Source organism: Agelaius phoeniceus, chromosome 15, assembly GCF_051311805.1.
Source record: "Agelaius phoeniceus isolate bAgePho1 chromosome 15, bAgePho1.hap1, whole genome shotgun sequence".
Classification (NCBI taxonomy): domain Eukaryota; kingdom Metazoa; phylum Chordata; class Aves; order Passeriformes; family Icteridae; genus Agelaius; species Agelaius phoeniceus.
In genome coordinates, this window is record NC_135279.1 from 15,173,093 (window position 1) to 15,199,478 (window position 26,386).

The window sequence follows — 26,386 nt, forward strand, 5'->3', positions numbered from 1 at the left end:
TTTCCCAGGGATGTGCAGCCTTTCCCAGGGATGTGCAGCCTTTCCCAGTGATGTGCAGCCTTTCCCAGGGATGTGCAGCCTTTCCCGGGGATGTGCAGCCTTTCCCGGGGATGTGCAGCCTTTCCCGGGGATGTGCAGCCTTTCCCGGGGATGTGCAGCCTTTCCCAGGGATGTGCAGGCTTCCCAGGGATGTGCAGCCTTCCCAGGGATGTGCTGCCTTCCCAGGGATGTGCAGCCTTCCCAGGGATGTGCAGCCTTTCCCAGGGATGTGCAGCCTTTGCCTTTCCCGGGGATGTGCAGCCTTTCCCAGTGATGTGCAGCCTTTCCCAGGGATGTGCAGCCTTCCCAGGGATGTGCAGCCTTTCCCAGGGATGTGCAGCCTTTGCCTTTCCCGGGGATGTGCTGCCTTTCCCAGTGATGTGCAGCCTTTCCCAGGGATGTGCAGCCTTTCCCAGGGATGTGCAGCATTCCCAGGGATGTGCAGCCTTTCCCAGGGATGTGCAGCATTCCCAGGGATGTGCAGCCTTTCCCAGGGATGTGCCCAGCCTGGGAGCTGCTTTGCCTCAGCCTGACCCCAGCCTGGAGCCCTCAGCAATGATGAGTTTCAAGTCCTGGTGGCAGAATGGAGCCTCCCTCCATCCCTGCTGCTCTGAGTGCTGCACACCCCTCACCCACTGAGGTTCTGCCTTCTTTTGGAGCACCAGAACCTTCCCAGGAGAAAGAGAGTTTGAATGTAAGAGATGTCAGTGGACCAATCTGTGATTTCTGTCAGCTGCCAGCACTTGCAGGGTCCTGTGGCACTGACTCCCCACGTACATGTTGGGTGGAAAAACCATTTTTACTCATTTTGGAGCTGTCACAGGCTGGCATTGGAACATGATGAGCTTCCAGTCCCTTCCAACCCAAACCATTCCATGATTCCATGACTGGGGTGGTACTGCTGGCCAGAGCACCTTTGGGACAGAGGCTGCTCCTGGTCCTTTTTCTCTGGGAGTTTTCACTTTTCTTTGAATCTTGTCCAACATTGGAAGTTTCTCCTTTTCCAGTTGTGTCTCTCCTCCTTTAGAGTGACTTTTTTGCACCCTCTAACCAAGGCCTCATAAGTTATCAAAGCCTGGAATAACTAGATTTAACCAGCTTGGCTGGGAAGTTTCTATTCCATTAAATCCTTGTACCTTTCCCTAAGCCCTTCAGGAGTTTTTTCCCCTAATACAGAACTGCAACTTAACCCTGCAGAGCCCATCAGAGGGATTTGGTGAAGGAAAGGCACATAGAGACAGGAGCCACCTGAGGACAAGGCAGAGCTCAGAGAACTCCTGCAGTGATGCTTGGGTGCTTGGGAGCAGGAGATGTTGGCATGGGATGGTGCTGGCAGGTGCAGACAGCAGATCCCTCAGCAGCTCCCTTTGGAGCTCAGGCACAGCAGTGTCCCCAGGATAGGGACAGTCACACCCACAGGGGCTGCAGGAGCAGCTCTGGCCCTGGGAGACAGAAGGGAGGAAGCTGCAGGTAGAAACTCCTCAAATGCTGTGAGGGGGCTGTGAAAAGCTGGGGCTGCCCCTGGATCCCTGGCAGTGTCCCAGGCCAGGCTGGGCAGGGCTGGGAGCACCCTGGGACAGAGGAAGGTGTCCCTGCCCCAGGCAGGGGGTGGGACTGGGATGATCTTTAAGATCTCATCCAATCCAAGCCAGTCTGTGATTCTGAGATTCTGTGAAATGCCATTCCTGGATGTATTGGCTGTTACCTTGTGAAAAACCACGATGAAAATGACTTTCCTGCTTCCATATCTTATCTGGTGGAGCAGTTTGCATGCAGCTGGCAGCAAACAGCAGGTCTTCATTATCCCTGGTATCAGAACCACAACCAAACCACTTTTCTATCTCCTCCTGGGGACAGAATCCAACGCTTCTCCTGTGAATGCTAGAAAAAGGTTACTTTCATCTTGGCTGACTTGGAAAACTGCCTCAGAAACAGGAAAAGGTTCCAGAGATGTTCCCAAGGGGTGGGAAGCCTGTTGTGCCCTGTAACACGGCCCCAGCCACGATGTTTGCCCAGCCAGGTGTGAGCCAGGGGCTGTGCTGCCCTCAGGGACCACAGGAGTATCTCCCATAAAAGGAATCTGGGATTCACTTCCAGTGATGGGGATGAGGCATTGGCTGGGCCATACAAAAGGAAAGCAGAAAATGCTGGAAGAAAAGCACTTTTACCCCAACCCAGTATTGGCTTTAGGAGCCAGGACTGCTTGGGATTAGTGTTTGAGCCTTCCCAGTGCTGTGGCCAGGATGAAGGGTGTGTTGCCTTGTCATCAGATCAATGAGCTGTGCTGGCTTGTCTGGAATTTGGCAATCAGGGAATGCCCAAAATGAAAAGGAAAGAAAGAAAAGTGAAAGAAAAGAACAGGAAGCCACAAGATGAACCAAAGTAATTGAAAAAAAAAAAAAACAAAAAAACAAAAAAAACCCCAAAAACCAAAAACCCCCAACCAAACAAAAAACAACCAAACCCACCCAGAGAGCCATTTTTATGAATTTTTGGTTTATTTTCTCTGTAACAAATGTGGAGGGAGAAGAAATTAATTCAAAATACACCCTGTGTTACAGCCTCCAGAAATGCTGAAGTCTTACAGAAGGCTGACAGCAAAGTCAGCATGAGAACAGCCCACCATGGCCCAGAGGCAGCACCAGGGATCCTCAACCCCACCTGGGCACAGGAAGGAGCAGGGACACTGTCACCAGCGGTGTTTCAGTGCCATTTAACGTGAGTTGTGCTTCCCAGGGCCACCCAAGGCCCACAAGCTCCATCAGGACAAGCCAATCACGGCTGCGGCCCCTCAAGTGCTCCAAGAGGGCTCTGCCTGCCCCAAGTGCGCTCCCGGCCTGCCCGGGACAGGGCCTGGGGACCTCCGCGCTGGGGCCGGACGGCTCCACAAGGGGTAGGGGGTGGAGAACTGGGGCCGGGGGGAGCTCAGGCCAGTCCTGCCCTCCCGAACCCGTCCGATCCCCTCAGGCCGGTCCCGTCCCCTCAGTCTCAGGGCCGGCTCGGCCGGGACTTTTTCCCGTCCCGTCTTCTCGCGAGAGAACGCGCTGTGGCGTCACGCGCCGCGGCGGCCGCCTCGCGCGCGCGCGCTCTCACGCCGCTGCCGTATCCTTCCGCGCGCTCCCCCTCCCCCTTCTGGAGAGTTCTGCACGGCGGCCGGCACGACAAATAGTCCCCGCAGCTCCCCGCCCTCTCCTCCCCCTCCTGCTCCTCCTCCTCCTCCCGCCGCTCCTGTCCTGGCCTCTCCCTTCCTTCCCCTCCCCGCCACGGCGGTGTCTCCGCCCCGGGAACCGGAGCGGTGCCCGGGGGCAGCGGCGGCGGCGGCGTGGCGGAGTGATCCGCTGCGGACGGCGCGGAGGCAGCGCATAAAGCGGCGGTGGCGGCGGAGGGAACGGAGGAGCTGCGGCAGCGCTGAGCCCGCGGCCGCCATCGCCCGACACCGGCCAGGCCCCGGCCCCGCCGCCCCGGGGGGCCCCGGTCCCCTCCCGCCCCTCCGCTCGCTTCGTCCCTCCCCGTCCCCTCCCCGCGCAGCCGCCACCTCCGCGCTCCTCCTCCTCCCCCCCTCCCCTCGCAAATAGTCCCGCGGGCCGCCCCCTCCCTCCGCCCGCGCCCCTCCTGCCGCCGCCTCGCGCACACAATGGCGCTGAAGAGAATCCACAAGGTAAGGGCCGAGCCGGCCCGGCCCCGCACGGCCCCGCTCCCCCCGGCCCGTTCGCCTTATATAACCCGGCCCGGCCCCGGGCCTGCAGTGGGGGGGGGCGGGTAGGCCGAGCCGGGCCAGGCCCGCCCGGGTTCCCTCCCGCGGGGCTCGGGCCGGGCGGCAGCGCTGGGGCCGCTCCCGGGGGCCGCGGCCGCTTTGTTCGAGGGGGGCCTGGCCGGGCCTGCCCGCGGGGCTCCACCGCGGCCGGGCCCCTCCGGAGCAACGTGGCCCCCGAGCCGGGGCCGCGAGGGGGCGCCGGCGGCGGGGCCGGGCCGGAGGTGGCGGCGGCCCCGGCAGCTGCTGCGGCTCCGCGGGGCCCGGCCCGGCCCGGCCGGAGGAAGGCGCCCCGAGGAGCGCAGCGTGGCCCGCGCTGGAAGTTCCGGCGTGGCTCGTCTCGGAGCCCCGTGGCCAAGGGCTCCTCTGCCTCCTTCAGCAGCGACAAGGATCGCGGTGTCGGGCAGCTGAGCGCACTAAACCTGTCATACAGCAGTGTGGTTTGTTCTTTTAATGGAGCCAGCGCTGTTCTACAGCCTGAGTCATCCCGCAGGCTGGTAGGGAAAGCTGCGAGCTTGCCTTCTCCTGGAGCGGGAGCTGCGCCGTGCTCCGTGTCCTGGCTTTTTGGAAAAACACTGCTGCCCAGTCCATTGCCGTCTTAGGACAATGTTTGCTTGATCCATCAGTGTCTTTTACCAGGAAAAAACCCTCGACGGTAATTGCAGTCCACTTGTATTACCTTGGTGACTCAGGCAGGGAGTTTGTATCCTTTTCCCTGCAAATTGTGTAGCTGTCAGTTTGGAGTCTGTACAAGGTTCAGGTGTAGCAAACAGCCCTTCCATAGTGTTTCTCCTCTTGATCACTATGTAAATTATTTTTTACCTAGAACCAGCTGTAAACCCACCACCTCACAGCTCACTCTGTAGCTCTGTTTAGTTTTGTGTGTAGTGTTGGGTCTGTGTTAACATCTCTGCTTTGGTTGTAGGTTACCTTGGAGGCTTTGTGAAGCTTCATGTGTCCTACTGATCAGGTTAAAGCTCAGGTGGAGAAGAAAATGGAGGAGAGCTTGAAGCCTTACTTATGCTTGTGGAATAGGTAGCCCTGGGAAGGGAGGTGTTTGGAGTGTGATTTTAGACTGTTGGATTTTCCAGCTGTGGATCTGGTAGTGAGTTACATAAAGAAACTGCGTTCCAGCTGAGTCTTGCTTCTCTGCAAGTGTTCTGTCCATTACTTTAGTGGTCCTCAGGGCATTGTGGAAACTCTTCCACGGTGTTTGTGTGCCCACAGGTGCTTTGGAAGAGCTCTTACTCCTCAGCAGTGGGTTCATAGGCCTGGGGGACAGCAGTGGATGCTAAATAGGGTAAATGTGGCTGGGGGGGGCTGGACACACATAGGCAGTGCAGGGCTGTTGTGGGGAGGTGAATCTTGGGTGAGGTAAATCAGGAAAGCTGCTTGGTTGTGGTTCAGTGCATGCTGAGGGTCAGGAGTCAACATTGTGAGAGCACTTGCATTTCCAGGCTGGTTTGTGACAGCAGAAAAGCTGGATGTGTGGAGTCTTTGTTAACGTTGGGTGCTTGTGGACTGACTCCTCATGCTGCTTTTCAACATAAAGAACCCTGAGAGATAATGGGGACTCTGTAGGGCTGTGAGAGTCTTCAAAGCCTTGGGAAGTAGCAAGACCATCACCAAAGCAGTTTTGTGTGAGCTCTGCAAAGAGAGTTTCAGTGGAGTGAGTGTGGTGGCTGTGGAGGAGAGGGAGATGCTGGGGCTGGAGGCAGCATTTCCACTAAACAGCGTATGGGGAGGGAAATCAATCTGCCTGTTGTAGCAGCCCAGATGCTTTGGAAGTTGGATGGGCGTGAAGCTACAGGCTGGAGGAGCCCTCGGAGCTGCTGTGGGTGTCTCGGTGTAACTGCTTCGGCAATCATGGCTGGCTGTTTACGCTCTCTCGGGCTATTTTAAACCCCCTGCAGAGCGCTCCTATCATCATCTCAGGCTGCTTGTGGTCTCTGGGACGGTGCAGTGGCCGTCCCTGTCAGGATAACGAGGGGACAGCCAGGTTCTGACCTTTGCTGCTGCAGCTTGTGGCAGGAGCAGAAGCCTGCAGAATGTGGATTGAGTAGGAATAATCCCAGTGCACTCGAGCACAGAGACACGATGGCAGAGAAAACTGCTGCTTTGGCTGTTTTATAAGGGTGTTATCAGTCATGGTATATCAGTGTGCACGGCTCAGTCTGGCCACTGGCTCTTGCTCTTGGCAGTTGGGGTTTTTACTGAGCCACAAAGGCTTTCTAGGAGATTTTTGTCAAAATTTTTGTGTCCTCGGATAACACAGGGCTGAGAACTTGGAAAGGAGAAAATCCCAAGAGTGAAGGTTTGATACAGTGTTACCTGAAATGGCCTCTTGCACGTTGAACTCGGCTGGGAGGGGGCAGAACAAGCAGCGAGCCCGTGTTGTTGCTGGCCTGTGAGGCAGCCCAGGAACCTGCAGGGTCTGTCCCAGTCTGTCACTGGTGGCACAGTTGCTCTGGGGATTGTGCAGAGGCTCGAGCTGGGGTAACATGTGTGCACACAGCAGCAGCTGTTCTCTAAGCAGATGCTCCAAAAGAGCTCAGGCTGGGTGAGACCTGCTCTCAGATTGCTGCCTGTGTTACTCACCACAGTATTTCGGGCACTGAGGCTCCAAATTCTTGTTTGGGTGCTTTTATTGGATCATGGGTCTGAAACTTGAAATCTTTCCTTGTGACAAGTGTAAGCAATACTGCCAGGGTGAGTCCCTCCTGCCCAGTAATCGAATTGGTATTTTTATATATATGTAAAAATGGTCTATTTTATTCCAGATGTATTTTATAAGAAAAGCAGTGTGAAGCAATCCAAGGGCAGGATGGAAGGGATGTACAGGAGGGCCTTCCATTTTAAGGTTTAAGCCAAAACCTTTTGGATTCAGCCCCATCCCCATCTGTGTTGCTGATCTTTAGGGAATGCAATACCTCTAAGTGGATAACTAGGGCACCGTTTGGAGTTCTTTGAATGGAAAGCAAGGAAAAGGTTAGCTCATTGTCTTGCAGGGTTCCCCTGTGTGATGGGCGGGTGAGGGGGAAGGGAAAGCAGCAGCTGTGCTCGAGCCCTGCTCAAGTAAAACACTTTCTGTAGCAGAGGAATTGGGGATTACTACTGCTTATAATGTACAGGCACAAAAACCAGCGAGCTAAACTGAATTCCATAGTGCTGCTCCTGTGTAGCTGTGGAAAAGAGGGGTAGTCCTTGCTGTAGTCCTGCAGTCCAGAGATGCTTGGGCATCACTTCTGCCCAGAGGAGCAGTGGGGGATGTGTGAGGACAAGGGTGCAGAGCAGCCTTGGTGGTCAGAGTTGTGTTTGTGCTACCTGTGCTGGGCAGAGCTGGTGTTATTTCTGTGCTGCCAGTTCTGTACAGCAGCCAGTGGGAGCAACTGGGTTCTTCCGCTGGGCCTCTCGCTGAGTGCGTGGAGCTGCCAGCACAGCCCATCTGTGTTGGAGAGCTTGTGTACAGAGAATGCTGCTGCAGCTTCTGTTAGCTAGAGAGGTGTTTTGATACTCACATTCTACACCAGGAGGAAGTTACACATTGCTTTGGTCTTCTTCCTGTTCAGGCTTTGGAAAAAAAAAATAAAAAAAGAAAGGTGGCAGTTACATCAGAGCTTGTTTATAACATGTACTTTGGCTGTAGCTGTGTTTCATGATTTCTCATGCTGCTCACTTGCCTTCTGACTTTTGCAGAGTCTTGTGAAGAGTCAGAGTTGGGGGATCTGAGCAGCTTCAAGCATTGCAAAAGCAGTTTTTGTCAAAAGGATTAAAATGCTTCTGTGAATTGTAGTGGCAGATGCTCTGGAATGACAGCCCTGTGGGTGGGAGAGCACCTGTGGACACTGTAGGGAATTGTTGGTCCGACCTTGGTGCACGTGGGTGGCGCTGCCTCCTGCCCAGTGCTGCTGGGCAGGTGGAGAGCAGAGCTGGGGGAAATGCCTCTGGTACAGCTCTGGCACCTGGCAGGGAGATGCTGCTGGCCCAGGGAAGGGGCATGGCTCTTCCCATCCTGCTGGCCCTGCACAGGGATCTGGCAGCTCCTCTGTGCCATGGTCCTGAGGTGAGGCAGGGTGTGATCAATTCGACTTTGGCCCTCATTCCCCATTGCTTTACTCTGTTGGGAGCTGGGAACAATTCATGGCTAAAGTGGTTACGAGTTCCTTTTTGGTTACATAAGTCAGGATTTTGTAACCTCTCCCTACACTGCCTGTTGCTGAAGGGTTCAGGGGCTTCAGGCAAATAAACTTGCTAAAGGCAAATGAAAAGCTTATTTCACTTACAGCAGCAACCTGAGGCAGAAATTAGGTTTATAATCAAGCTAATGTGGTCTCTCAGTAAAGTACAATGTGAAAGCAGCTCAGACTGGAGCAGAGTGGAAAGCCTGTGGAGTTCAAGCTAAGAGGACTTTGGATAATCCAGAGGAGTACATATAGTGTGTTGGAGTGGATTTGAGGAGCTCTGCTGTATCCCAAGGCTTAGAAAAATTGCTGGAGCTGGCTTGTAAAAAAAAATAAAAAAGCTGGCTCCTTACTTGCCTGATTGGCTTCTTGATGCTGCCAGTTATGTTGGTTATTCTTACTGAAGGCTGTATTAGCATTAAATTAATCCTTAAAACTAGTCTTATCTTTTGGCCAGAGCAGGTTTTACCAGGAGTGTGTTAGGCTGGGGAGGGATTTGTTGTCTAGAGGAGTAAATTGGAACTTTACTGACAAATGTCTTTGGAGTTGATAATTATAACTTGAAACGTGTGCAGGGTTAAACTTATAAGACTTAAACCATTTGTGTTTGAGTTTTTTGAAAGCTTTTTGTGCAGTTGGTGGATGCCTGCATTGAGGTATGTTCTAAAGGCACAGTACCACTCCTGGAAGCAGAACAGGAGCAGGGTAGGGCTCAGGGTGTGTGGGGCTGAGCAGGGCTGGTGCTGCTGCTTTACCTGTGAGCCTCGAGGCCTCGTGGCAGCTGGTGTCTGTCATGACTTGGGAAGCACAGCTGGGGGATCTGTGGTAAAAGCACATTCCATCTTCCTTAAAATGCTTTCCTGGAACCCCTTAGTGGGGATTGGTTTGTTGGGAACTTAAGATCATGATTAAATTGGGTTTTGGAGCCTAAATATCAGTTTCTTGTGAGATTTTTGTAGCTTTTAGGGTCTCTCCTGTGTGGATTTAATGGTAGTAGTTTTGTTCAGCTTGGCCTTTAGGCAGGACACCTTGAACCTTGCTTTGTGATGTTCTTCCACTTCCTCATTTTTGCTAAGGGACTCATTAAGAGTTGTGAGATGGGTCAGGTTAATGGTAGGATCCACAGCAGTGGGCCCAGCCCCAGGGATATTTTCCTTAGGGGAGATGACAGAAACTTAAAGTTCTGTAAGATGCCTTCAGCTGGAAAGCCAGCTCAGGGTGAGGCAGCCCTGGGAGCTGAGTAACTCAGCCTGGAACTTGATCTAAAGGCTGCTTGTAAATTCCTGAAGCAAAACCTGCATGTACTTAAGGATCAAAAACTGTCTGGAGTGGAAACTGCTATGGCTTTCTTCAGGTTTTGGCTTTCTATCAGTGTGGTCAAGGTCAGTCTTTCTCATGGACCAGCAGGACTTCCTGGATCACAGGAAAAAACAGTGGGCTTGGCAACTTGGGATCCAGTACATCAGGTTGGAGATGATACCAGCCTGTAACTGAATCCTCCATGTGTTATGAGTTCCAGTTTTATGGAACTCCAGGGTCATTTGTTCTGAGTCACAGAAACCAGCTGGTTCTCAGAGTCCCTCAGCAGCAGCTGGAAGCCAGGACCTTGCTGGGTCTGGTGTCATGCTCCTGATACCTCAGGAGCTGCACAGGAGCCTGCAGAAGGCAGAGCAGCCTCTGGCACAGGTGCCTGGCTCTGTGCAGCAGCGGGGGATGCTCCTCTCTGTGCTACCAGTCATGAGCTGCTCCTTTCCTGCTCCTGAACTTGGCTCTGCAGGTGTACAGGGAGTCTTGGAGCAGCTGGAAGGCCATGGCAGGGCATGTTCAAGGGCTGATCTGTGCCCTGCCAGGAAATCCAGGGCTGTGTTTGCCTCTCCTGTAGGCAGAAGCAGCTGGTGCCTGCACTCCAGAGGAGTCTTGAGGGGTGAAGTGGAGGAGCTGAACTCGTTCTCCAAGCTGTTCTACAAAATTTGGGAAGTTTTGTGCTGCAGGGGCTTGTATTGAAAGTTGGTGCAATACTTTAAGCAGAAGGAACTTACACACTGGTTTTTACATAAACCTTTTAATCATTCCATTCCATGAATTTATGGAGCAGAACCTGAAATGCCACCTTGTCACTGAGACAAGTGGTACAAGTGGTTGTTGTAAGTCATCACTTTCTAGTGAGATAATACCCAGGGCTTCAGAAAACTCAGAAATCTCTCTGGAACTGAATGTGTAGAGAATGAAATAGTATTTTGATGAGAAACTGCTACCACCTGACCTTCACTGCTGCCTCTGTGGCCTTGGGGATTTACCTTGTGGTCCCTCTCATGTGCAGTTTGAAGTGGTTGGTGCATTTGGGCAGCAGGGTGTAGGGGGAGTGTCAGGGCAGCTCTGGAGCTGTGTATTCTAGTAACTGGTAAAGTGTGTGCCCAATTTGTAACTATTTCCCTTTTATAGCAGGGAAGGTGCATGTTGTGTGTTCATAAATATCCATGGTAGGTTGTGGTCATGCATGGAAAACATGGGTTCTTACAGCTGTACCTTCTGGGTCATGTGGATGTGTAGTATTGGTGCATAAAATGGGATGAGAAGTGGCAAGGAGTATTTTTTTTAATTGTGTATTTTGGGTTTTGAATACAATAGCATTAAATATTTTTTTCCAGAAAATCAGAGTCCAGTATTGTTTGGAAGTGGACTGTACTCCATACACCTTTAGAAAGAGTAGGTACATTGCTGTCATTGCTCTTTTAAAAGTTTCCTGCCTGTTGTGTGTGGACTCAGTTCATTCTTGGTGGCCATGACTGGACAGCCCCTAAGGAAGGTGTGTGTAGGTTTCTGCACCTTCCTGTGCTGCCCTGGTGGTTCAGGGTGCTGGAACCACTCCAAAGGGCTTTGTGTCTTTGGAGGACACTTGGTGAGGCTCTCTCCCCCTCCAGGAGGGAGAAGACTCTTCAGCAGGTGCTGCATGCTCAGTGTCTGTTCCTGTCCACGTCCATACTGAATACCAAGTGGAAAAAGCCCAGCAGGAGCACTAGAAAAGCTTCTATAGTCTGGTTCAAGTCAAGGAGGCTTCCAGCAGGGCTCTTTAGAAGCTGGAAGCTGCTGAGGGCAAACCCCAAACATGTGTGTGTGTCAGGAGCTGTGAGGTTTTCTGGGCTCTGCATCTGGAGGGGGAACTCCAGAGATTCAGGTGTTTGATGTGAGGCAACATTTGTGTCTTGTGGGTTTGGTTAGTGGTGGCCTCCCCGTTCCTGGGAAGTAGAAGCTGGAACTGCCAGAGATCATCTGTTCAAAAGCTTAATCACTGCCTGTGAATAACAAAAGGCCATTAAATGGCAAATTTTCTTCCATTCCTGCAATCAGCTTGTCTTAATCATTGTACTTATGTGTTTTGTCTGCCAAAAGCCTGGTGTGGAGACTCCAGTTTGGACTGTTCTGAGAGGTGAAAAGCTGAACACAAAAGGACCAGGGACAGCATGGGAGTGTTTCCTGAGCACTAGATAATAGTTGTAATCCTTATCTGGTGTGTGTTCAGCTTTCTAGACTGAGATCACAGAGAAAAATGGTGATATGTTCAGGCCTATCATGCAAAGCAGGTCAGTGACTGAGCCAGAAATGGAGCAGGTAAAGTTTGACTTCAAAGTTTTACTCTGTTTGCACTTTCCACCAAACATCCACTTCCTGAGCAAATGGCTGGTGTGAATTACTGGTAACAGTAACTCTCTGAACTGTGCTGAAATTTTGCTTCAAACTGAAGCAAAATAACATAGTTTAGCTGTAGTGTGAGTTACTCACCCTGTTCAGACTCATAATAGGATTTCTTCAGAGGAGAATTTGACTGACACAGGCACTGAAAAGTGGGGGATTTCAGTGAGGTGTGTGGGCATGGCAGGCCTTGTGTTTTATTCCACTCCAGCCATGGTCACTGATGTGTACGTGTGGAGGTGAAACAGCCCCAGGGTATGGGAGCTGTGTGTGCTGCAGGCTGGCTGTGGAGCTGATAAACTGGATCACTGGAGCAGCACTGCCACTGTTACAGCTGAGGGAATAAAAAAGGCTGATACTGAGAGTTGTTGGCTTGAGGCCATCTTATCTCTCAGTGACCCGGGGCTGGTGGAAGATGCAGTACCTGGTCATGGTTTGGGCCAGTGCAGGCAGAGCTGGCAGCCCCTGTGACCTGGGGATTGCTGTACTTGGGGCTCTGGAGCTGGACAGGTCACTGAGGCCTCTGCCAGCTGTGTCTCCTGGGTTTAAGATGCAACTTGACTTTTCAGAGTCCTGGTTATTAGTTCTATGGTGCTGCCAGAGTGCCCCTAGCAGCCTTTGAGCAATGGCATGGTTGTTTTTGAAATGAAGTGAAACAAACTCTTCCTGTTTTTTAGGAGTTGAACGACCTGGCACGTGATCCTCCAGCACAGTGTTCAGCAGGGCCTGTCGGGGATGACAGTGAGTATCTGCTCTCAGCAAGCACCTGCCCTCTGCCATGTTTTTCCTTTTCCTTCTGAAATGGGATGCCCAGTTCCTCAGCAAGGAGAATCCTTCTGTTTCTTTTAGAGTACTAGATAATACTCCACCTCCTGATCTTAAATTTGCTGCTCTTCTGTATCTCTTACATCTTCCTTGTGTGCCAGTGGTGTTATTCCCACTCTATTGATTGGGCAACTCAATGCACATCTTAAATTACACCTTTTCAATTAACTGTTCTGGAATTCTCCTGGGGAATGGTGTTAGGAAACCTCAGGAGATCTGTGGTCAAACCAACAAGCAGCTGCCCACAGCCTTCTGAACTCAGATATCTTAACTATACATGGTGTCTGAAAACTGGGCTCAAATCAGCATGCCCTGCCAGGTCCTGTGTAAGGGACAGCCTCAGACAATCTTCTTGGCCTTGCTGTTCAGGTCTGTTCACCTGGGGTGTGACTGGGAGTTGTTGCTGTGTTCTGTGCTCACATTCTTTTCTGTAGCAGCTCTGACAGTGGAAAAGGCTCCTAGAGAACCCTTGGCAGCTGTGACTGCAGTCCCCCTAAACAGCACACACTGAATTTCCTGTGCAGTGTGGTCTGACAAGTGATGTCAGCAAAGCATCCATGTTCCTGAGAGAGGGGAGAGGGAAGCAGGGAAACCCTCCTTCTCTGTGCTGAGAGCTCTCAGGTATCCTTTCTAAAATGAAAAAACGATGCCAAGATCTTTCTGAATCATTTCTGAGCTACTCAGCAGTGCTGAAGTGTGCAGAAAGTTACACATTCCTGTAGAAATGTAGGGCTACATTTAAAAAAAAGCACTTGAAACCTGAGGGTGAAAATACTGAAATTAGTGGGAATGTTCCTGTTCAGCAGCTCTTTCAAATGAGTGGAAGCCCAGCTTGGTTTTGAGGGTGTTTAGCAGTAGTTACTTCACAACCTATTTCTGCTTTCCAAATAGTATTTCAAATAGGTTTGTAGTTTCATAGACAAGAAATTACTAAGATGTGGAGCCAGTCAGAGGCTTTTATTCCCTTAAATTAGAAAGTGTGATTTGTGCCATGATAAACCACTTAGTGTTTTCCAAAGCCTTATCAAAGGTGATGACGATTGTCTGGCAGAGGAGGTGGTAACTGAAGTTGGTGAAGGCTGAGAATGGAAAGTTACTCCTGATACAGAAAGCTTTAAAGTACTATTCAGTTCTCCTGGTGCCACCTTTCTGAAAGACCTCTAATGAAAGCCTTTTGTTCTTGAGAGCCACAATTTGGATGTGTGTAAGTGGATAGCAGTGGCAGCAAGAGAAAGGTGCCTTCTCCCAGGTCCCTGTGCTCCAGGTCTGCTGCAGCTGCCTTGTCAGGACGACATTTCCCAGAGTTCAGGACATGCTGTGCTTGCAGAGTGCTCTCCTGTGGCTGTTCCAGCTGATACAAACTGTCCCCAGCTGGAAGCTTCTCATCCCTGGGCTTCATGGACCTCACAAAGTGAAGGGCTGTTCTGCCTTGTGAACTATAGGAGTGGGGTTTTCTTGGCAATGTAGTTTGAGCTTTCTTCCACCCACCTCTGGCCTGTGTTTTGGAAATGTGCTGGGGACTGGATGATGTTGGTGTGCTTCCAGTGGCTTAGCCTTTTCCAGCATGTACCTGTGCTTACCTACTGAAAGCCAACAGCCCCTGCCTCTGTAAACACCTCTGTTTGGCTGATTGCAAAGGAAAGAATCAGTTGGAATAAGTTCTGCATGACAAATCATCTCTGCATTCACCAGACTTGTCCTGGATGTTACCAGGATTTAAAGCTTAGGTTAAGCAAGCAGCCAGGTCTGGGGTGGGCATTGAGTGGGAAGAAACACAAACCTCCCTTCTAGCTTTCCAAAAGTTGAGATTGCCTGTGGATATGTTTTTATTTCTGGGGTTTTGTTGGGTTTAAGAAAATAGTTTGTTGAGGTTCTCTTTTCAGTGGTGACTCTGCAGAGCAAGCACAGTGAATCTCATCAGGATCTGTGAGATTTTTACTGCTTTTGTTTGGATTGGCTGCAATCTCCTGTGGGGTTTCTGCTGCAGAAATCCCTTTGTCCTCTCCTCCATGTTTCTCCCTGTCCTGCTGCAGGTGACAGGGAGCTCTTGGGAAACTGAACCCCTTGAAGATGGGTGAATGCTATATGTGAGCTGCTGTCTTGGTTTCCTAATTCTTCATTGGATGCAGAGTTTCTCAAAGCCAGGCTCCTGAGAGAGTGAATATTTAAGTAGTGAAATTCTCCCTCTCTGTTAGAGCTGGGAACTCTAAGCTCAGGTATCCTTTTTAAAAGGAAAAAATGAGCTGCTAAGGTCTTTCTGAATCATTTCTGAGCTACTCAGCAGTGCTGAAGTGTATAGAAAGTTACACATTCCTGTAGAAATGTAGGAGTAGATTAAAACAAACCTGTTCCAACCCAACAGTCTTCTCCCCTGGCCTTGCAGAGCTACTCCCACTCTGCTTTTTTCCTCCTTCCTTGTATGAGATCATTCTGAGCTGTAGTGCCTGTACCATGTGTAATTAAAAGCTGTTTGTGCTAGATGAGAACAGGTAGTACCACTCCTGCTTTTGGCAGTCCTGACAGCTGGGGGCACCAGGTGCCATTGAGGCACAGCCCCTTCCACGTGGCTTCAGCTCCTCTCTTGGAGACTTCCTTCTTTGCTGCCATCATCTACAACTCCCCAGTTCTGAAGGTGCTGTGAAGGTGACATCCGTGCTGAGGGAAGCTTCCATAGCCTTAATTCACAAATAATTTCCTTGGCTGGTGCTCTTTGCACTGAAGCCTGTGGAGACACAGGAACCCTGAGAGCTCCCCAGTGTGCCTCCCATAGATTGATCAGCTTTGACTGTTTTCCTTTCCAGCACAGCAACATTCTTCACAGATCCTCTGTGTTACCAGGTGAAAGTTCTCTTGGGCAGATGCATACAAGTGAGGATTAACCTGAAATGTGTCCTGGCACATCCTGCTCCAAGTATGGGGCAGACTATCATTCTTGCATTTTCTTAGGACAGTTCTTTCTGCTGCTTTAGTGGAATCTTGAGGCCTCTGTGGAGATGATGCTTCAATGTTGTGAGGACAGCACTGGTTTGGTTCACACAGAGCCTGGATTTCTCTTCCATGTGTCACAGGTCTGAGTAGGAGAGCAGCTGTGAGTTCATCCTGGAGCTTTGCTGTAGCTGGCTTGAAGAGGGCAGTCATGGGTGCTGATTCATTAGAAATTGCAAAGTGTAAACTCACAGTTTTGAGCCTGAAAAATTGTAGATTTTTATTGTCATGGGATTTTTGCAGGACATGTGTGTGGTACCACAGCAGTCCTGGAGTGAGGACTGCAGAGTATGGAGTGCTTCACTCTGTCTCTCTTTAATTCCTTGGCTCACTTCCCTGCAGCCTTTCACAAGGCTTTGTTTTTAAAATAGACTTTTCTGTGCTGCTTTGTCTGGAAGAAAGTAGATCATTACTTGAGCTTCTCCAAACTGAAGTAAATCTCTCTCTTTTTCAGTGTTCCATTGGCAAGCTACAATAATGGGACCAGTAAGTATGAGAGAATTGATGTTCATGGCTTTTTTGACTGGTGATCTTGTAGGACCTCCTCAAGCTGCAATGATTCTTTTTCATTAACAGAACGACAGTCCCTATCAAGGTGGAGTATTTTTCTTGACAATTCACTTCCCGACAGATTATCCCTTCAAACCACCTAAGGTGAGTGGCTTCTGCCATAAATCTGTCCTTTACCATGTGGTGTGATGCATATTTGTGAGCCTACACTGAAATTTTCCTTCTTCTGCAGGTTGCATTTACAACAAGAATCTATCATCCAAATATTAACAGTAATGGCAGCATTTGTCTTGATATTCTACGATCACAGTGGTCCCCAGCACTAACTATTTCAAAAGGTACCTCCAATGCTTATTTCATTTTACTCTGCTAAAAGGAAGTACTGATTTGGGATGTAAAAACTGCTGCATTCCTGCTGGAATCCACCATTTCTGTGGGCACTGCTTCTGTCCTGTGACTCTCCATGGAGCTTGCAGCCAATTCCTGAGCATGGCATGCTCAGGACATCCAGCCTCCCTGTGGCCATGGGGAGACTCCTCAGCTTTGCCAGTGGAGCAGATAAGTTTTACTACACTGAGTACATACTCCTGCCACCTCACCTCAGAACACTTCAGCTAAAATATAAAATAAAACCTAGTGTGTGACAGTGGAAGATTTTAATGTTCAAGATATGCCCAGAGTAAAATATGTAAGGGAGCAGCTGTGGCTTTTAAAAAACCAGTGAAGTTGCTAATTATTTGTCATATTAAAAAGAATTTCTCTTTCAAGGGAGCATCAGAACTCCATGTTGGTAATTTTTTAACAGAACTTCCAGTGTGGACTACTGAAACATGGTTAAAACTTGCCTAGCTTGAACAATCCAAAATAATTAGCTAATAGCATCTTGGTCCCTGTGAACTGTGTTAGCTTGTGGGGCACTGGAATTTAGCCTTTGCCTGGTAAAGCAGTATTTATATTTAATATAAATAGGAGGCTTTAAACATCTAGAAAGGAGACATAGGCTGGATTTTTTTTTTGTTATTGAAACTGTAGGTTTACAAAGTGTAGATCAAGCTTGTAGGTGTAGCTGTGGCTGTTGAGGAATATTTGGAGTCTACCCTGTGCATGATCATGTCTTGACCCTTCTGTTCTGCAGCTTCACACTGTCCTTGTAATCAAATGCTGCAGTTGTCACATTGATTACATTGTCCTTCACAGTGTCCCTGCTCTCCTGTTGCCTGTCCTTCTCTCCAGCTACATGTGATGTTCCCAGCACTTTGTGGTTCAGACAGGTGATCCTGGTACATCCCTTGGACATCAGCACTGTCTGCCTTTCCCTGAACCCACAGAAGTTCCCACCTTCTCTGGCCACCTAAAGGCATTTGCAGAAGCAGATGGAAAGCCAAACCAGTATCTCCTTGTTTCTTGTCAGAAGTGAATCTGCTTGGGCACAAGGCTCAAAGTCTTGAAAGAACTGAAAAAATGGTGTCAGTGAAGAAAAAATGATTGTCAGGTTGCTGCAGTTTCCTTACAAGTACTCTGTCAGTACTGGCTGCTCTCAGAAGCACCAAATTAGCCCCAAGCACTGATGTCTGGTCTGGTTTGATTTAATTGCTGCTTAACTGCAGAAAATGCTGTATTGTTTTAGGGAATCTGAAGTGACCAGATGGGTGGTGGGGTGATAGACAGCATGATTGAAAATACTGGAAGATAGATTGGAATTAGGACAATTGGGAGAAGATGGGGCAAGAATTTAAGAGGCTGCTCCAGGCTGTCAGCTTTAATCACTCAGAAAATACATCCTAGTGTTAATTTTACTGCCCAAATACATTTGCAATATGCTTTAACATTTCAATCTCCCTCTGTCTTCTGCTTTGAACTCTTTTTTTTCTTATCCTTTTCAAACTATATCCTTGTGGCTCAGCTGGAATAAGCCATGGGATCAGGGTGGCTGTTCCTGTGCCCCTGCCCCTTCCAGTGCCCCTCTCCCTCCCTCCTGGGTTTAGGGGGCTCTGAGTGCTGATCACTTCTCACTGCTGCACCCAGCACAACAACCACACTGCCCTAACCTGGGAGAAAATCTTCTCCCAGCTCCCTTGGGCTGCATTTACTGAAGGAATTAAAACAACAAAGCCAGTTCCTAGGGGTGGCTTTATAGGAATACTTGCCTCAGAATCACAGGGATGTGCTGTCAAAGGCAGACTTCAGAAGCAGAGAGCTGATACTTAGGAGAACTGTTCCCATCTTGAACAAATGGAAATAAAGTCCACAAAGGCAATTTGGGTCTTTTGGGGTTGACATCTTGTGTTCAGTCAGATTAGAGTGTGTTGTGACAGACTGCAGGGGTGTTTCAGCTTTCTAGTAACTGATCAGCCTTATCAAAGAATGAATGTGTTGTTAGCAGGAAAAATTGTTGGATTTAGGTAATTTGAGGTGAATAATAAGACTTAGAACATTCAACATTAAGCTCATACCTCTTCCAAAGCATCAATTTATTATTTGTAGTGTAGATTTCTGAGAGCATTTCCCCAATTGTGCCACTCTTTAAATTAGATGCTACTGGGAGCAAGCTGTTTGAATTTAAAATCTGTAAGCAGAGAGCACAGCTATGAAAAAATGTACTTCCTACTGATTGAGAAATCTGGGAAGAGTAGAAACAGTCTTTGTAGGAAAGAGCTTATCATGCACAGCTTCCTCCTGAGGCAGCTGGGAGGCAGCACTGTCAGCAGCTCACTGGTAATGTGTGCTACATGAAGATGTTTTTCACCTTAACCTGCAAGGAGAGAGGGGAAGGGGTGTGCACTGACTTGCTGTGGGTTAAAAGTGCCACTTTCTGGTGGAAAGACTGAAAAATCATAGCAGTGCTACTTAATCATTCCAGGTCAGTGGTAAAGGTTGGGGTCTTGGCTCCTCACACTCTGGAGCCAGCCCTCTGTAAGCAGTTTAATAAAAATTGTGGTTATGATGGAAGTGATTGGCATTTTGGGGTTTTGTTCTGTCCCTCCTACAGTTTTGTTAAAACTTGGGAGAACAGCAGTGACTGTCTCAGTACAACAGCTATCTTGCTTATATTAGTAATTCTGAACTCAATGTTCCCTCAAGAATACATACTGGAGAATAAATAACCTCAAAATACCTTCTTAACCACACCATGGTGGGTAATTTGAACTCCAATGCTCAAGCAGAATGTGTAGGCTTAAATTAAAAACGTTATCTCCAAGTCTGCATAAATAAGAATCCCTATTGCCTGAAACAGGAGAATATGAAGTGCTTTAACATTATTACAGCTGTTCTCAGCCATTTTGGGGGGAAACACTCTTTCTCTTGAATTTGGCAAGTGACTGTGCAAGAGTTAATCCTGAACTAAAGCACTTGTGCAGTAAAGGTTGGACTAATCTGCAGTCTCATCCCTATGTTCTGTAACAAAAGTTCTGCCCATGTTTTGTAAGGAATAAATCACGGAGCCTTTGTGAGTGTGCTGAGGGCCCTGCAGTGAGAAACCTCACCCTCATTCATGCAGGACTTCAGCTCCCACTGTCCAGACCTCCATGCCTGCTGCAGTGAGCATTTCTGTGATGTGGCTCTTCATGAATCACTTCACTAAGACTTGTTGGAAGTAATAGCACTGAGAGATTGAACTGGACATGCACAGTGTCATTTTCAAAATCAGGGAGTTGGGTTCTGGTTATCTTGGCTTTTAGTTTGCCCATTGCAGCTTTACCCACATAACTGGGGGTGGCTTTGTCACAGAGCATGGGTCAATCTCCAGCTGTACTGGGTGAGGGTTCTGAGGGAAATGCCCACTTTTATGTTTCAACTCTCAGAACTCTAACTGAGCCACTTGTGCAGCTTCCCAGGAGCTGTCCTTGCTCCAGAGAGGGCTGTGCTAGGAGGAGTGGTGCCAGCAGGGCTGTGATCCTGTCCCTCTGTTGGGTGCTGCTGAAGCTGTGCCTGGAGCATTGTCCAGGGTGGATGTACTGGAGAGAGCCCAGTGAGGGGCTAGGATTGCCATGGAGGGACTGGAGCATCTCCCCTTGTGAGGACAGGCTGAGAGCTGGGACTGCTCAGCCTGGAGAAGAGGAGCTTCAGGGGGATCTTACCAGTGTCTGGAAATACTTGAAGGGAGGATGTGGAGATGACAGAGCCAGACTCTTCTCAGTGGTGCCCAGTGACAGGACAAGAGACAGTGGGCACAAGCTGAAGCACAGGAAGGTCTCTGAACAGCAGGAAACATTTGATGTTGTAGTTTTACTGTGAGGATGCTGAGCACCAGCACAGCTGGCCTTGGGAGGCTGTGGGCTGTCCCACCTCAGAGATACTGCAAAGCCCCTGGGCATTGTCATGGACAGCCTGTCCTAGGTGGCTCTGCTTGAGACAAGATAGTCTCCAGAGGTCCCTTCCAGCCTCAACCAGTCTGGGATGCACTGGGCAATGCTTAACTTTTCTTCTTTTGTCACCAGAAATTGTTGAACTGCCTTAGCAGGAATGCAAGGTGCTTTGAAGACAGAAGTTTAAGCTGCTCAGATTTAAATGTACACTTCCTGTAAGGCTGGGGAAGATGGCTGGAGGAGCTGGAAATGGGGTTGTGGTTAACAAATAGGATTTAACTCAAGCAGAGGCCAGAGTTCCTTTCATTTATTTGGCTGCATCTTGCCTGTTCATAGTCAGGAGCCAGGCATTTGAACCTGTTGCTCAGTGGTGTTTCCAGTGCTGAATGCTGCAAGCTTAACATCTGTCAGTACTGATAAAGCTTTAACAATTACCCATCTCAAGTTTCAAGGGTTTGGGGCCTGAAACTCAAAAACAGTGATTGTGTAGGAGAATATTCCCCAAAATTAGGAAAAAACCTGACTCCTGTAAGGAGCAGAGATGGAAGTAGCAGTGAACCCTGATGTGGAGGCTGCCAGGCAGGACAGCTGGATAAACCCTTCAGAATGAAATTAGGAATTCCTCAGCAGCCTGGCATGTCCAGAGCTCCCATTGTGCTGGCAGAGGTGTCTCTCAGCCTACCAGGCTCAGTCAAACCTGTGCTGACAAATGGTTACTTTTCCACTCAGAAACTGGGCTGGGCCAGGAGCACAGCACTGTCTGCCAGAGCCCATGGCCTGCTCTCCAGGAGGAGACAAATCACTTTCCCTGGAAAGCCCTGGCACAGTGTTTGTCATTCTCCAGGACAGAGCAGGTGGGATGCACTGCTGCCTTTGCTGTGACCTCATGATGGCCAGGGATTGATGCTTTCCCTGCTTTATCCAGCTGCTCTCTGGTGTGACTCCAGCCAGGCTGCAGAGCTGAGTGTCATCTGCTGTCCTGACAGCCTGGCGTGCAGAGCAACCATCTCAGCACCTTCTTGGTGCTGCAACAAACACTTTGTTGGTGCAGTCTCTGTGCCTGCTTAGAGATGGACCTTTACTCCTAGATGGATTCTAAATTGGTTCCTTTTGGAGGGCAGTAACTGCACCAAACAGCAGTTGGATCAGAACACACCAGCTGTTTCTTCTGAGGAGCTCATTACTTTGGAAATAGAAGTGCCATTTATCTCCCTCCTGTGAATTCAGCTGGAGATTCCATGGCTCCTCAGCTGCTTTTCCTCATTCTGAAATGCCCCATGGATGAGTGCTTTACTGGAGCAAGTTTGTTTGGAATTCCAGCTAGACTTAAGCAGCAGGATGTGTAGTGGTTGGTGCCCTGTGTCAGGGGAAGGGCTGGAGTGGTGGGTGTTAGACCTGTCAGGCTTTGCAGACCAGGTCAGTGATTTGGGGTTTGTGTTTTGGAAGATGAGGATCAGCTGCTTTTTAAGAGTGTCTTCACCTCTTGAGTTCCAGGAGCTTTAACACACCTAAATTGGGATGTTCCAGTAGCCAGATGGGCTTTAAATTGTGTTCTGCCCTGCTCCTTTGGCTAGTGCTGGAAGGACCTGTGGAGAGCTGACACCATGGACTGTCCTGACTAATGGCTGAGCTGTTCAGAGCAGAGGAAACCCAGCCATGAAATTTACCTGTGGGATTTGCATCCACATCTGCTCAGTGTGAGGTGGGACAGAGCCAGGGAGGTGCAGTTGCCCATGGAGGGGGGTGGGCTGACCTTGGTGGTGAGAGCACAGCAGGGCAGCTGCTGAGCTGGACTGTGCAGGGGGGAACTGGAGCTGCTCTTGTTGACACACTGTCACTGTCACGATTTTCTGCACAGAGGAGCTGCCTGGAGAAACATTGCCCATGAATTTCAGTGTTACATGCTTTATAAAGGAAAGTCTTGCAGAAGGAACCTGGATCTCAGTTGTGCAGTGTTACCCTGGTGGGCTTGTTTTGCATGGTACTCAAGCAGTCTGAAGTGTTCAGTGATCGTTGTGCCTGGTGAGAATGCATTTCTGTCATTGCTCTGTGGGGAAGCTGAGCCCATTTTCCAGAAGCACTTTGTTTGCAGCCCTTCTGCTTGATGAGTTTGGTTCTCCCAGCTCCTTGGTGTTGAGGAGTCTGTGCCCAGTCCATGGCAGCAGGAAGAATAAATTCTCTCTGTTGTCTGCAGAGATAGATGGGGAGTGTAGTTGAAGGGTTGGAGGTCAGTAGGCTGCCTGGTTGGTGAAATAAAACAAAGCAAAACCAATTTCCAAGTGAAAAGGAGCTTGAAAGTGACAGTGGTTTAAGTTGCTTAGTGGCTGGACAGCTCTGACAGCTAAGAGTTATGAGAAATAATTCTGTACAGAGTTATTTCAAGGGATGAATCCCTTGAGTCAATGGCAAGTAAAATTTATTTTGCTATTACTGAGAAGAATCCAGACTTGAATTCAGAGAGTGCACACTTGAGGTACCTCCCTGCCAGGAGGGACTTGAAGGGATTTTGCCAAGCTGATCATGCTTTGCCCATGGCCATGCAGGGTGTTCAGGTGTGAAGTGTCACTTACCTGCCTTGTGTAATTATTCAACCTCATTCTGTGGTTCCACAATTCTTAGGGAATGCTCTTTTTACTGTCTGATAGCAATGTTGTAGTCATTTGACTAGAAAATGTCAAGGCTTTGCTGTGGAATTCATTGCACTAATACTTGATTGCAGAGGGAGGAGGCCTGGTGAGTCTCTTATTCTATGGTGTTGGTTTAATTCATTATCTGATGCATCAAAGAACTCTGGTACACAGCTGACATCTGTAAGGGTTGCTTCCCCTTTCCCCTTGCACTAGAAACTTTGAGGTGGTGCCTTTTCCAAGGAATTTTTCTGTATGTTGTTCTAAAACATGTGCATGTGCAGTGTTCTAGTGGAAAGCCTTGGGAGAAACTTGCAGAATTGATTTTGGACAAATAGCTGGGTTCAGCAGGATATTAAAATTAAACCAGTTTAGTTAAAAATGCTTTTTTTGCTGTGGCTGTACAGATAAAAGGGGAATGATGTGAAGTCACCAGCAAGAGTGAGTGTAATGAGAATAATTTGGAATAATGAAGACTTAGAAAAATAAATCAAAGCGGCTGAATGTGGCAGTCCAGCTTGAAGCCAAATAATTGTGTCCATTTTTATTCAGTGTTTTTGGGGTGATACTGCAAAGTGAACTGCTGGGTGTTAGAAGGGGTGTGAGGGTGGGCAGAGAGCAGTGCACAGACCTGCAGTGTGGTTCTGCTGATGAAGGCTGAGCCACTGTGTTCAAAAAAGTCCTTGGGGTTTTAAAGGACTGTGAGGAGATAAAACTGGAGGGAGTAGTTACAACCAGAAAACTTTTGATTGGATTTCCTGTGTCTTCTGGTGAGGGCAGGGGACAGATTAGAGCTGCCTTGCTCATCCTACAGCTGAAGAAACAGAAACTTCAGTGACCAGAGCAGTGGAGTCTGACAGAAAGAAATGAGCTACAGGAAAATGACTGGAGAAACAGCTGTTTTCAAACTGCCCTGACTGAGCAGTGTGAGGGGGCAGAGGTGTTCCCATTGAAAACTAACATGGCCTTGACTTGATTTAGTAAAGGGGGGAAAAGAGCTGGTGCTGGACCTGTGCTACAGGTGCTCAGTGTGCTGCCTTGCTGAGGGACAGCAGGACAGCAGCAGTGGCTTCTGCAGAGCTCCTGCACTCTCTGAGCTGAGAGGGAGCTCAGTAAATGGGCCCTGTGTCAGCTGATGGTGGAGAACCATGAAGCTCTTCACTCTCACAAGTGCACTGTGACAAACTGGGGAAAGGGAGGTTTGCTCCTTTTTCTAGAAGAAGAAATATGTTCTCCCAAACCAAGACTGGTTTATTGTCAAACTTGGTTTAGAAGCTTTGAACTGGGAATTGATAATTCCTTAGTGAAGGGTCTACAGAAACAGGTGGGAAAACTGAACCAAGTGGCTTTGTGGGGTCTTGGTGCTCACAATGCTGAGCAACTTGTGCAGTTCAGACCTAAGGGAAGCTTTCACTCTTGTCCCACTTGAAAAAAAGCTGAGTATCAGACTTGTTTCCATCTTCTCTCTCGAGTGTGGTGAGGCCCTCGCAGAGCAGGTTTGGCTGCCCCATCCCTGGAAGTGTCCAAGGCCAGGTTAGGCAGAGCTTGGAGCAACCTGGGCTAGTGGAAGGTGTCCCTGCCCATGGCAGAGGGGTGGAATGAGATGGACTTTGAAGGGCCTTCCAACCCAAGCCATTCTGTGATCTCACTTTTGTGGCCCTCTTTTAACCTATCTTAAAGCCTTTGTTGTTTTTATGGGCTGCATGCTGTTTCCTTTCATTTTTCATAGATAGCTCTGCCTCCTGCAAGTGATGGGAATTGGAGCAGATTCGTGTTTAGTGTCTTCAAACTCCTCACTCTTGTCATCTGCACCTTGCCTGGAGGCTGCACTGTGACAACTGCTTTGCTGCAATTGGTGAAGGGACATATGGAGTGGCACTGTTGGATCCAAACAGGCTGAGAGAAGGGAATGTTTGGCATTTTCAGGAGTGGGGCAAGATGTCCCTGCCATGCCTGGTGTAGTGTTGTCCCAATATGCTTGCTTAGAACTTCCTCCCTTCTCCTGTGCAGTGAGTGTAGGAATGTCCATGTGCTATCTGTGGCTTTGCAGCAGTGTCCTGGCTCCTTGTATGGATGAGGGTTGTCACTCTGCCTTCTGGGATACATCCACTCTGTATTTATAGTGAAACACTCACATTCTGGGGCTCTGTGATCCATAGAAGTGCAAGGAGCTGGGCATTCTTGGGTCATTTTGGATGCTGTTCTACACTAAATCCATCTCAGCTTTCTTTATGCTTAGAAAATAATTAAGCCTTTCAATTCACTGCAAGATCAGCTTATTTTTAAACTTTAAATTTTAAAAGATCTTCAGGGCCAGGTTGGATGGGGCTTGGAGCAACCTGTGCTGGTAGAAGGTGCTCCTGCCCATGGCAGGGGTTTGAACAAGATGAGCTTCAAGGTCCCTCCCATCCCAAACCATTCTGTGATTCTTAAGTGGCTGTGAACAGCCCTTGCTTCCTTCATTTCAGCTGGACTACTCTGCTGTTTGACTTTTGATTAAGGCTTTTGATTAATGCTTCTCCAAGTCATCCAACAGTGAGGTGGCTGCTTTAGGGAACAGTTGAATTTCAGGTGCAAAAGCCAAGGATGTTTTCCCAGAGAACTCTCAGGTACCAGGCTCAGGCAGAACACTTCTGCCTTGTGGTTTAAGGCTGCTGCTGGCTAGACCTATGCAGGAGGTTACTCCCTGTGATACTGTGCCTGTGAAAAGTTGTGTAGTTCACTGGTAAAAGGAGTTTATTCAAAATCACTCAGCTGAGTTACCTGGGATTGGTGCTCCTGGCAAACTGAAATAAATGCTGCTGATGCTACTGGCTGGAGGGGGAGGAAGTGCATGGGCTGACTGGTGCAGGTGTCCTCAGCTGTCCTGGAACTAATTCAGTGTCTCTTTTCTCTCCTTAGTACTTTTGTCCATCTGTTCTCTGTTGTGTGATCCCAATCCAGATGATCCTTTAGTGCCTGAGATTGCACGGATCTACAAAACAGATAGAGAAAAGTGAGTATGGAAACCAAAACCCATGGGATTTCACAGGGCAGCATCCACACTTGCACACTGAAGGGGAACTGAGACAAACTGCTTCTTGGAAAAGAGTGAGAGTGAAAAAAGGCACATCACAGCTCTGTGGTCTTCTTAGAGATTTTCAGTTTTGTTTTTTTTTTTTCCTGGGATTTTTACCACCGTCTGAGCTGCTTTAATCCCATGTAACCACCAGAGGGAGAGCAAGTTTCTCCAACGGGAGAATATTCAATGGCAGCTCTGGGTCTGGAGTCATACAAGGAAATAACAAACTCCCCCCTTTACCTTCACTCTACAACACAAGGGAAGAACCAGTGGTGTAGAAGTGGGGCAGGAGGACTCTCCAGCAAGCACAGAGAAATTTCAGTGCTAACAAGCACTTTAACACTTGAGTGTTGTAAACACTTCTATCTCACTGTTCCCTTCCAGACCTGATCAGGGAAGGGAAAACAGTC

At 49.0% G+C, this 26,386-nt stretch overlaps 1 protein-coding gene across 3 annotated transcripts in view; it reads left to right on the plus strand.

Annotated features, from left to right (window-relative positions):
• Positions 1-3,142: 3,142 nt before the first annotated feature.
• The window catches only part of UBE2D2 (ubiquitin conjugating enzyme E2 D2), a 36,465-nt gene continuing 13,221 nt past the window's right edge, over positions 3,143-26,386 (plus strand). Inside the window, exons 1-6 of one of the 3 annotated variants that reach the window (XM_054642860.2) lie at positions 3,143-3,697; positions 12,339-12,402; positions 15,926-15,957; positions 16,048-16,125; positions 16,214-16,319; positions 17,179-18,930. In XM_054642860.2, the coding sequence (XP_054498835.1) occupies positions 3,674-3,697; positions 12,339-12,402; positions 15,926-15,957; positions 16,048-16,125; positions 16,214-16,319; positions 17,179-17,336 (462 nt within the window). In that variant the 5' untranslated portion in view covers positions 3,143-3,673 and the 3' untranslated portion in view covers positions 17,337-18,930. Of the gene's footprint in view, positions 3,698-12,338; positions 12,403-15,925; positions 15,958-16,047; positions 16,126-16,213; positions 16,320-17,178; positions 18,931-25,816; positions 25,911-26,386 lie in introns of those variants that run through there. The other 2 variants (XM_054642862.2, XM_054642861.2) reach the window with 2 other exon arrangements.